Source organism: Salvelinus sp. IW2-2015, linkage group LG5, assembly GCF_002910315.2.
Source record: "Salvelinus sp. IW2-2015 linkage group LG5, ASM291031v2, whole genome shotgun sequence".
NCBI lineage: Eukaryota > Metazoa > Chordata > Actinopteri > Salmoniformes > Salmonidae > Salvelinus > Salvelinus sp. IW2-2015.
In genome coordinates this window covers 20405822-20418701 of record NC_036844.1, presented here as the reverse complement: position 1 = coordinate 20418701, position 12880 = coordinate 20405822, and the positions used below count along the sequence as shown (strand labels likewise).

The 12880-nt window shown below is 41.3% G+C and overlaps 1 protein-coding gene across 1 annotated transcript in view; it reads left to right on the top strand.

Annotated features, from left to right (window-relative positions):
- LOC111964034 (astrotactin-2) overlaps nucleotides 1–12880 on the top strand; it is a 798238-nt gene that overhangs the window by 210077 nt on the left and 575281 nt on the right. Inside the window, exons 9-10 of the mRNA XM_023987704.3 lie at nucleotides 321–395; nucleotides 2603–2740. Of these exons, the coding sequence (XP_023843472.1) occupies nucleotides 321–395; nucleotides 2603–2740 (213 nt within the window). The remainder of the gene's footprint in view (nucleotides 1–320; nucleotides 396–2602; nucleotides 2741–12880) is intronic.

Below are 12880 nucleotides of genomic sequence, written 5' to 3'. Positions count from 1 at the left end.
CTGTCAATCACAGATCCAATCCCTCTTCACCAATTCAGGAGCAATGGAGGATCATCTTTGGTATTTAAAGCCAGACAAAATTGTGTAGCATGACCTTGCAACTGGTTTGTACTGTGCAGGTATATCAACTCCCTTATGTAGTAACATGTTTTGCATGGTGTATTAACATTTTCCTGCCTCTGACTTTTAGAAATTTAAAGAATTGCACTAACTTAACTTTTTGCATGTTTTGTTCTTGCATGAATGTATAAGGAGTGTGTTAATACATGTGCATTGTTCAGTGTATTGTGTATAAATGTGCTTCCCTGCTCTCTCCCCAGTCCCTGGCCCTACACCAACCTGGAGAAGGGTTATGACCTCGTCACAGGGGAGCAAGCTCCAGAAAAGATCTTCAGGTGAGGAGACATGTGAATCCAAGCACCCTCGCCTGCGTGCTTAGCTGGTGGTCTGCCAAAATAATGTATTTCCAGTCAACTACACTGAAGTCAGGGAACCAGGGATGTATACACTACCAGCCATCAACAGACACTATGGGAACTGGGACCATGCAATTGTCTTCTCCATACACCTGCCTCTGTGCCTGTTCTGAGCACAATAGTTCACACACACATACACAGATGCACGTGTACAAATGCACACAAACACACATGCACACACACGCACGCACATACACGCACGCACACACACACACATCCCCAGAGGCAGCTGTATGTACAGTGTGACGCCCTGTTAAGAAATAGCCAGAGGGAATGTTATGGACAGGGCTTTCAAGTGCTTTTAGTGCCCGTCTTTGTGCCAGGGCTTCTCCTGACAGGGACATTCTCTCTGACATTTTCCTGAGTAGTGTTAACACAAAGGCACCACACAGGTAGATGCAGCTGTGCCAGTCACTAGAGCCTTCCAAGGGCTACAGAACCCTGCTTTCTACTTTCTACTTCTTCTTTGTCCTTTCTGGGTGTGTTCTAATTGGGAAGCTCATGATCACTTCAGAAAGAGGTGCCAGAGTAGGTATTTTACAACAACAACAAAAAACTAGACTAAGTGTGGTAAGGGTGAAAGAGTAAATACTTTGAAATGAGACTGTGGGTTATTATGGCACCGCAAAATAATCGTAAATGATGAATTTGTCGCTCGGAGCCACTGCCTTGCAGATGAGATGCATCATTATAAGTCACATCTCGCCTTTCAGTCACACTGTTGTCAGAATCACTACAGATCTATACGCAACTTTTCATGTATAAGCTGTTTTCCCTGATATCATCAAATGCCTGGTGTGGATGTTTAGGGGTGGAAAAACCCTGAGAATAATTCATATTCATTTTACTTACCTGCGATGTTATCATTTTCTGCTTCTCTCCTGCATGCACACACTAGCACCACCAACACAGACACACACACTCAGCACAGATACAAACATACACACATCTTTGGTAAAGCCTACCGGTGTGTGTGATGGATGGGGAGAGGAGCAGGGGCCGATCAATGGGCTCCAGAGTGAGAGGTCGGAGGGAGCGGGGGACTGGCCGTCAGTGTCTTATTTATGAGTGGATATGGCTATTGATCAGGCCTGAATCATTGTGTTCCTGTCTATATCCCAGGTCAAGGCCGGTGGCACGCTGCCCACTCCTCCGAGCACCTCTCTAAAGGACTACTGACAAAGAGCTTATAGAATTAGATATTGGCTGAAGTCCCCATATCATAATTTTGGGATGACAAGGGTTTAACGTCAGTCATAAGACCCATGACAGCCACCCTAAGCCACGCTGAGTAAACCATTAGCAGATGTTATGATTCATAGTAGATATATTTCAGTCTTTGATAATGATACACAATATACATTAGATTTTAATACAATTCTCTGAAATGTAGTTATTACCTTTGTATTCAAGACTTCCGTTTTTTCCTTATTTATGGTTGTGGTTCTTATTCACCGATAATGAATGGAAATGCAGTTTTGATTGAGCCCACAATTTAGTACATTTTCACTTCATATTCCCAGGTCCATTAGCAGAAAGAAAAATTTGCAGCTCTAGCTAATGACCTACGTTTTTCAGAGAACATTTGGTGCTTGATCAGCAATCAAACTGCACACTTAGAGTTTACACACAGAGATGAACAGTCATAAACTGGATGTAAAATGTTTAATGACAATTGTGTAATATGGTATAATGTTCATTTCCGTGGTAGAACTGCTGACTAGCACTACTGCTGTAGCACTGTTGAGTGACGGATGATACTGATGGAACTCGCATAGCATTGGTCAGGTGGTCAGAATTCTTTTTAAACATTGTGCACAGTAGCATGGATCAACATCTTCTTATCTCAACTTTCCTCATGTAAGCACTAGCTTTTAAGTTTAATTCTAAACATTATTTAATTATATGCATTTTGGTGACACCTTCACATTGCTATCGATCCAGATGGCATTGACAACAAAGAAAAACTGTAAAATATGACACTGGCTCTACATCAAAAGGACAAGCCCTTACCAGCTGTCACAATGCTGACTGATTTATTTTTAGCTGACTGTTTAATATGGAGGCTGAGTACGTTGTTGTCTTTTTTGACACTTAAGCATCTCGTTGTCTCTGTGTCAACGCAGGTCGTCCTACAGCCTGGGCCAGGGTCTGTGGCTGCCAGTGAGTAAGAGCTTTGTTGTGCCACCGGTGGAGCTGTCAATCAACCCCATCGCCAGCTGCAAGACTGACGTGCTGGTGACAGAGGACCCTGGGGACGTCAGGTCAGTTTACCTTTAAAGATACCTATGTGTGGGCGGATATTTCTTTCCTGAGACCTGATCTAAAGTCAGTTTACTTCTAAAAGCACCTCTGTATTTGTTTGTTGAAATGTCAGGTCTCTGGTTTACAGCAAGTTCTTGCGTTAGCAAACACCTCAAATGCAATTTGATTATCATTCTTTCCCTATTTCCATAAGGAGTCTTACCATGTACTTTTCATTCTGTTATTACAACATGATTGATAGACACACACGTTATTTCATATTCAAAATGTTCATGTCCAGGTGTCACTTGGGTCATGTTAGTGTGCATAGCATTGTAGATGTAACCTGTCATCTCACAACAGAGAACTGCTAGCCACAGCACAAATGCCGTCACTGACATCAGCAAATTATGTCAATAACTAAGTGGTTGTTGAAGGATAGATATGGTTATGCATTCAATCTAACACGGTCTGACACACTGTATATTAAAGTGATAATGCTCGAGAAGCCGGTGTTTGGAGAATATATTGGCACGGGTGTTGTAAGGCCCGACCTGAAGTCAAGGGCCAGTATACCGTGCCAATATATCTTCCAAACACCGGATTCGAGGGCATTATCACTTTTATACAACGTGTTACCAACATATTCAAATTATGATTGACATATTTTCATTAAAAACTGTATTTTGATGAATTTATTCATACTATTTCATCCTTCCACAAGATATAGTCCCCATACAAATCTAGGGTAGCTACCCAAGTCGGCTGGTCATTTGTTCTATTGGTTCGGTTGCCAGAGACGTGACCCAGTCGTTCAGTCTATGGACTCGACCTAGTCGTTCATTCTAAATGTTCCATTGCCATACTGGTTGGCAACGTTCTTATCCCAACTACGGCTAACTTACAGTCACGTCAAAAAGTGCAGCCAGAATAACAGTAAAGTAGCTGCATTTGCATAAGCTGTTTTCTAGAGACATTTATTTGGATATATCCATAACAATGAACTAATGAGTCGTGATTTAGCCTGGCATTGAAAATGTGCTCTCTCGTCAGAATTGTTGTTCAGAGGAGTTAGCCAACAACACAGCTAACACAATCACTTCAAACTGAAGCTGGAAAGATGGCTGTACCTTTTTTTAAATTTACATGTCTTTGTATATATCCATAAAAATGATGGCAGCCTATTAATGATTTCAACTGGCTGTGAAACGCTGCAAGTCTGTCTCGTCTCGACACGTTCATTATGTAATGAAACAGGCAGGGAGCAGGCCTCGAACCCTCGACCTTCTAGCCTGATGTCCAGCGAGCTATCGACTGTGCCCCAAAAGCATGCTCGAGCTGCAGAGTCGATATCCTCGCTTATAAACCCAGAGTCATTACACTACTCCCTCCTTTCAAAGACCGCGTCCTCGCGCTAGCTTGCGACTCCACGTCTTATAGGAGCGCGCTCACTGGCCAAGCACACGCACTGTCGTGGATGCAAGGTCCGATCACTTCTGACACCAATGTAATGAAACAGGCAAGGAGCAGGCCTCGAACCCTCAACCTTCTAGTTCGAAGTCCAGCGCGCGATCGACTGTGCCCCAAAAGCCTGCTCGAGCGGCAGAGTCGATTTCCGCACTTATAAACCCAGGGTCATTACAATTACTATGGGACAGCTAGAGTTGAATATTGAAACAATGTTGCAAATGTCGGAGAGATAGACAGCAAGGATTAGACCCACCCGTTGTATATTCCATAATAGTGCATAGGCAGGCAACATTGATAAAACCACTTTCCAACAATTTCTTGTTTTATAATTGTTTGAAAACTACTTTAGTGTGTGGTCCATAGGTGATACAGACCATGTACTAATTGTTACAACATTAACATATGGACGTAACATGGCGACAGGTAGAAATTAATTTGTTATTCTGGCGTAGATGCCTAATTGAGAGTCGATCACTACCTTGGCAATAGTGTACATCTGTGCTTACTACTGCAAAGTTCCTATACCAGAAATAAGATTACTATAACAATGGCAATTGTTTAGGACATGCGTTTGAATCAGCTTGAACTGAGGAGAATGTGGAGAATAATGTTGAGTTCTATAGCAGTGTCACTTACCGTGCCTTACAGTTAATATTGAATAATGTTCTTTCAGAACTTTTCTCAGGAAGCTACATTCACCAAACACTTGATCATACCTTATATAACCGGGCAAGTCCATTAAGAACATATTCCAATTACAAAGACGGCCTAGCAAGAGGCCTTAAGAGGCATTATCGAACCTATGAACAAACAGGTAGAGGGATGATTTGTATTGGTCGTTTTAGAAAGCTGGTGCTGCCAGGTGATATTTTTCTCTATTTTTAACTGGGGGAAAAAAGGTAATTACTCCATAGTGCGGTTTCTATATCTTGACGGCCTATCACTCAGTCGTGGTCCGGTGATGAATAGATTTAATTACAAGTTCAATGCTGGTTCCAAAGTAGAACACCGAATTGACCAGATAAAATGGAGTGGGTATCAAGGCACAAGGCGAGACCCAAATGCAGACACAGGAGGCAGATGGTTGGAGTCTTACAATGTATATTAATCCAAAGGTGTAGGCAAGAGAATGGTCGTGGACAGGCAAAAATGTCAAAACCAGATCAGAGTCCAGGAGGTACAGAGTGGCAGACAGGCTCGTGGTCAAGGCAGGCAGAATGGTCAGGCAGGGGGGTACAAAGTCCAGAAACAGGCAAAGGTCAAAACCGGGAGGACAAGAAAAAGGAGAATGCAAAAAGCAGGAGAACGGGAAAAACCGCTGGTTGACTTAGAAACATACAAGACTAACTTGTACAGAGAGACAGGAAACACAGGGATAAATACACTGGGGAAAATAAGCGACACCTGGAAGGGGTATGGACAATCACATGGACAGGTGAAACAGATCAGAGAGTGACAGTGGGAACTTGCCATTGTGGCTGCACAGTAGAGAGGCTACAGCCATTTGGGTTACAGCAATTCATCTCGGAGCCAACATGCCTTTATGAAAGGATAGTACATGTTCCCTGCTCAATTCCGGTGCCATCATTTCAGAAGACTGTGACACTCAGAGGGACTGTGTGCGGGCTGTGTGGGCTCTGTGTGTGTGTGCATGTGCGCATGCATGTACAATTCCTGTAATTTATAAATTGATAAGAGCTATTGATAAGAGTCAGGTAAATTAGTAATCTGTTTGGAGGAGGGGATTGTAAATAGATATAGCAATTTAGATAATTTTTCCTTATGAGACCAATGTGAAACCAGTCATATGGAAGCAAACTGAAAATCATATCAACATGACCAGTGGCAATTTTAGCATGTACATCTTGGTGGGGTAAACCCAAACATGTTTTGGGGTGATACATGCCAGTAAAGCCACTACATAACACAACACAACACTAAAAAATACATTAATTGCACTATAACGGTGTCAAACGGTGCCCACAAAAATCTGTCCCAACAGCAAAGTCCCAACAGCAGTCCGAATGCCTTACCAATGCTACACCTGGCTATCAGCGGAGGCCTTGTCTGGCAGCGAAACAGTTCATTCAGCCTAATCTACTGCCTTTAAAAAAAAACATAGCTGATATGGCTGACTTGCTTAAACAAATGTGGTTTCTACTGACAATTGAGATGTACAAACTATGGCATAAGGGGACGACAAGAGGATAAGAGGCAATTTCGATTACAACTTTAATGAGCAAGCTAGGACGGACATAGTCAATATAAATATTTGTTTAGCACTTCTGAAATGTATAGCGACAGAATTCAGAACATGGGCCATTCTTAAAGGGTTTTCCCTGTACACCAAGTCAGAACCGTTGGGTAAATAAAGGGGGCATATAAGCAATGAAGCTCTTACAATATTCAATGATTACATTTCTCTAAAACAGGTTATAGGCTACATGTGCACCACCAAGTCAGAACAGTAGGCACAATTAAGAGTGGAAAATAGAGCAAATTATTAGGGTGAGGCACATGGGCTACTAACAGCTTACTACACAACTTGCACTTCGTATTACTTTCTTAGCTACAGTATATATATCTCCCTGGCATATTACAGAATTTATGCAGCAGCATACAATACATTTTTGGACTCACCTTGTTGTGCTGTGCTCACTTGAACAGGAAGGTGTCGCGGCGGTTTGTCATCAAAGTCTGGCATTCTCTGGATATATGTTGCTTTCAAGACAACTGGGAACTCGGATAAATACAAGGTCCAATCATGATGACTTCAGCGATCATCAGGTCGTAGCTCTAGAAAGAGGCCCGAGTTCCCGACTTACAATTCTGAGTTGGATGACCGTTCAAAACGTAGTTTCCCAGTCGGAACATAGTTTCCCAGTTCCCAGTTGTCTTGATCTCACTCAAGTCAGATTTCCCAGTTCTGAGTTCATGCAGGATTGACAGCATGGCCAATGATGAATGTTCATCATTTTACGCTTGGAAAAAGAGACCCACACACCCACTCCACTAATAGCAGGCTAGTGATTGCTTTGAAATGTTTACAGATAGCCACTGATTCCTTTCAAACCACTCATTGTTGAATTTGTGATTTCCAACTTGTTGTGTAATGTTTATATCCAATAGCCGATGAGCACTGATATGTTTTATCTATAAATTCACTTCATTATTTCTCATCATATGATAAGGATTAAAAAGGATTTGCCAGTAGATTGTCGACTTGATTCATGATGATGAGTGCTAGCTAAGATTTTGAAAGTATGATGTTGACATGATTAGCCCAATCAAAGCTACTGTAGATATAATGTAATTTTACATATTTTATCTGTGGCCAATGACCTTGAGCCTTCTTGGATACGCACTTCTAATGTAACTCTACGGCAGCACCCAAGGGGCTTGAATTTTTTAGCTCTACTCTTAGATTTGGCAGTGACATAGTGTGCCCATGATTGACAGAACACTGAGCCAATCACGGCGCCACTAGAGAACATTACCAACCCCTACGCTCCATATTTTCCACTGGCTGCCCCACCACCACAGAAAGCACTGAGCTAGGCTGAAACACCTGCATTTTGGAGCTGCCTTACTCAAGAAAGGAAAAAAGAGACCATGTTTGTATGGAGGCTTTATTAATTCAATTTATTTTAAACTTATTCTTACATTGTTTGTGAAGTGATATGTGACACGTATTAACGTCAAAATAACATACAAAACAGGCAACCCCCGCACCCCATTTTTGTTATTTCATTATTTTTGTTATAAAAAAATGTGCGGCTCAAAACAGGTGGGGGCTCTGCATCATCCATTCCGTTTACCTTTCTTTCCTCTGTCACATCAGTGTTCCTGAGGGTCACTAGCATTAGTGGGTCATATTAGGCCAACGTTGTGCAATAATTTGGGACATGTAGCATATTTGAATCATTATAGGACTCAGACCACACCCAAGTTAAACCTGGAGCCTGACGCACGGTTCACATTGACTGTGAGGAATAGGGTAGATTTGTAGGATTGTTCAACCCTTATTTAAAATTGTTCCAATATTTCATGGATTGCATCTGAATATGACAACTTTCAGGATGAATCAAACAACTGTATTTTTAATTCATCAATATATTGTATGTGTAAAAGCTCTACAAACCAATTTTTTTTGTGATTCATACATACTTTCCTAACTCCAAAATTGTAATTGAAGGAATGCCGTATTTAAAGGGATGGCTTAAGATAAATGTACTGAACCCCATTGAATGAAAACTCCACAAAAAATTATGTAGGCCTGCAAGTGGGATGGTTTTCAGCGGTTTAATTACATGTATTCAGCATGTGCAAGAGAACCACGCCTGCAAAGCCTGTTACGAACCTGCATAAGGTAAAACCAACTACTGAGAAGTGCGTAGGAAAGGCGTGCTTAGGAAAGGCTTACATTTCCTAAGACGAAATCGGGCCCTTGCTGAGAGAAAGAGATTTTGTTTAACAAAAAGATTAGCTACTTTGTGCACGCTCACCTTGCGAGAATAATGACACTGAGCCTTTTTCCTTAATGTTTTGAGAATGGAGAACACATTAGGAGGATCTTAGACCATTCCTCCATACATAATCTTTCCAGATCCTTAATATCCTTCAGAGTGCTCTTATGGACCGTGCTCTTCAATTCAAACTACCTTTTCAATGGGATTCAAGTCCGTAGACTGAGATGGCCATGGCAAATTTTTATTTTGTTGTCAATTTACCATTTCTTTGTGGATTTGATGTGTGCTTGGGGTCCTTGTCTTGCTGGAAGATCCACTTCTGAACAAGTTTCAGTCTTCTGGCCAGGGCCTTGGCTACATATGAGAACACCGAGGTCCGGACCTCGATAATTATTATGATCATTGTTTTTTTCGAAACTTCGGGGTCTCAACTGACTGATGAGTTAGAATAGTAGAATACACAAGGTGCAATTTCAAAACATGGTTGTTCATCAGCAGTTTTCCTCATATACAGGTAACTGACAAAATAATGGAAGCACTTGAGTAAATGAGGGATACAAAGTACACTACCGTTCAAAAGTTTGGGGTCACTTAGAAATGTCCTGGTATTTGAAAGAAAAGCAAAAAAAAAAGTCCATTAAATAACATCAAATTGATCAGAAATACAGTGTAGACATTGTTAATGTTGTAAATGACTATTGTAGCTGGAAAAGGCTGATTTTTAATGGAATATCTACATAGGTGTACAGAGGCCCATTATCAGCAACCATCACTCCTGTGTTCCAATGGCACGTTGTGTTAGCTAATCCAAGGTTATCATTTTAAAAGGCTAATTGATCATTAGAAAACCCTTTTGCAATTATGTTAGCACAGCTGAAAACTGTTGTTCTGATAAAAGAAGCAATAAAACTGGCCTTCTTTAAACTAGTTGATTATCTGGAGCATCAGCATTTGTGGGTTCGACTACAGGCTCAAAATGGCTTGAAACAAATAACTTTCTTCTGATACTTGTCAGTCTATTCTTGTTCTGAGAAATGAAGGCTATTCCATGCGAGAAATTGCCAAGAAACTGAAGATCTCGTACAACGCTGTGTACTACTCCCTTCACAGAACAGCGCAAACTGTCTCTAACCAGAATAGAAAGAGGAGTGGGAGGCCCCTGCACAACTGAGCAAGAGGACAAGTACATTAGAGTGTCTAGTTTGAGAAACAGACGCCTCACAAGTCGTCAACTGGCAGCTTCATTAAATAGTACGAACAAAACACCCGCCTCAACGTCAACAGTAAAGAGGCGACTCCAGAATGCTGGCCATCTAGGCTGAGTTCCTCTGTCCAGTGTCTTTGGCCCATCTTAATCTTTTATTTTTATTGGCCAGTCTGAGATATGGCTTTTTCTTTGCAACTCTGCAAAAGGTTTTTCTAATGATCAATTAGCCTTTTAAAATGATCAACTTGGATTAGCTAACACAACGTGCCATTGAAACACAGGAGTGATGGTTGCTGATAATGGGCCTATGTACGCCTATATAGATATTCCATTAAAAATCAGTTTCCAGCTACAACAGTCATTTACAACATTAACAATGTCTACACTGTATTTCTGATCAATTTGATGTTATTTTAATGGACAAGAAATGTGATTTTCTTTCAAAAACAAGGACATTTCTAAGTGACCCCAAACTTCTGAACGGTAGTGTATATTGAAAGTAGGTGTATCCAAACAGGTGTGGTTCCTGGGTTAATTAAGCAATTAGCATCCCATGTATAAAAATGCTGGGCAGGGCATTATTGTGTCTACCATGGCTATGCCCCCATAGTATGACAATGCCCCCGATCACAGGGTTGATGAGCATGAAAACTATGTAAACCACATGCCATGGCCATCTCAGTCACCAGATCTCAACCCAATTTAACACTTATGGGAGATTCAGGAGCAGCACCTGAGGCAGCGTTTTCCACCACCATCAACAAAATAACAAATGATGGAATTTCTCGTGGAAGAATGGTGTCACGATAGAGTTCCAGAAGCAGTTCTAGCTCATGTTGGCCCAACACCTTATTAAGACACTTTATGTTGGTGGTTCCTTTATTTTGGCAGTTAACTGTATATCACTCACTGACAGTCACTCAGTTAGCCCATGCAAGTAAAACATTTTTAGATGATTAAATTAGTCTAGTTAGTCTAGCCAGCTATCTACAGTAAACTTGTAGTAATCATGGCCAAATTCCGACCGGGCACGCACCTCCAGGGGTCCCCCATGTATTTTGTTAGTCACTCTCACTCAGATATCATATTAACATGGCATAAGTCATGGCAAAATGTGTAGAATTGCAGTAAATTTGCTTTAAAACAGCGTTCTCTTAAAAAATGTGTTCTCTAAAGCAAACTTATTTCTTTACCTTTTGTTTATAAAATACTGTTACTACTAACAGACATGATAACATGATAACATGATGTTCTTTTCTATAAATGCATCCTTATTTCGACGCCAACCCACCGGTGGCTTGCGTGGCCAAATAATAATATTTCCGCTAATGCTATTTAGCGAACTCCAGGCATTTATATTTGTTGGTCACTCTCAATAAAAGCTTTTTTTATGGCAACTATTCCAAAGAGCCTATTGGCATTGAGGTTGCGTCTAATTGTACATTTGGAACTTGGTGACCCCAAGATGCGACCGAGTTCTGTAATTCTCCAACTGAACCATCTTCCTCATTGTGCGTGGAGACAAGATACGCTTGCATCCTCTACCAGACAAGGAAACACCAACGTAAAGTGTCTTAAGAGTGTTGGGCCACCACGAGCCAGAACAACTTCAATGCACCTCGGCATAGATTCTACAAGTGTCTGGAACTCTATTGGAGGGATGCGACACCATTCTTCATAATTTGGTGTTTTGTTGATGGTGGTGGATGACGTTGTCTTCGGTGCCACTCCAGAATCTCCCATAAGTGTTCAGTTGGGTTAAGATGACTGAGACGGCCATGTCATATGGTTTACATCGTTTTCCTGCTCATCTAACCATGCAGTGACCACTCAACGCCTGTGGTTGGGGGCATAGTCATCCTTTGGGGGCATAACGAGGGTAGCCAAAATTATTTTGGAGGTGACTGTATGCGTCGTGTGTGTGTGTGTGTGTGTGTGTGTGTGTGTGTGTGTGTGTGTGTGTTGTGTGTGTGTGTGTGTGTGTGTGTGTGTTGTGGTTGTCGTGTTGTTTGTGTGTGTGTGTGTGTGTGTGTGTGTGTGTGAAAAACAAGCATGTCTAATCTCTCTTCACTAATATAGCTGTCAGCTGTGTGAACGGACATCTGGGCCCAGCAAATTAACTCCTGTTGCAGGCACATGAAAATGCCCTTCATGCTCTAGATACCTACTCTTGAAAACTTTGACTTGAGACCACAGTCTGGGCATAGTGAACAATGAACACTGTATGACTAGGAAGGAATAATGATCCACTATAGATCTTTTCTCTGTTTTTAAACAGATACTTTTTGTAGACATTGCTGCAGTACTGTATCTCCTTCGTATATTATGAAAAAGCAACTCTGCTGTGGAAATTCTGTATGTCTATAAACGTTATTCAGTGAAAAATAGATAATTCTGCTGTAGCCCTTTCCACTCACAGCCCCTGTCATCCCATATACGGGTTGAAAATGGCAGATTTTGTCATTGATAAGCGGCAAAATTGGAACGCAGTGGCTGTATAGTAACATGCTATTCATGACGTCAAAGCTCAGGTTCTCTGCTTCACAGCTCTGTATGAGTTTTTGACTGACAGTTGTTCTAAACTTGAGCACCACATGCGAAAAGATGCCCCTATCCCTCCCGCTAATTGCATAGTTGTTGTTGTTTGAGTGAGGGAAATGCTGTAAATCCAGAGGAGTTGATGTGTTCTGAAAGTTGAGACTTTGAGGATTATAATAAATACCTCTTTGACGTCAACAAGCAAACTACACACCCGTGAGTCCAAATGTGTGCTTCACTTCACAAAAATTAATTTAATTTACAGTATCAACGTTTATGATCGCTATGTTTGATCCACAGTTACAAGGATGACATGCGTTATACCCTGGGTTGTCCTGAACAGAATGATCTTATGTTTGTCATATTGTGAAGAAACTTTGCAGCTGCATACTTGAATGCACTCATGAGTCCATTCTATCCACACCACAATGACAATTTGTTTGTCTGAAGTGCCTTTTGAAAGCCTAACACTGTAA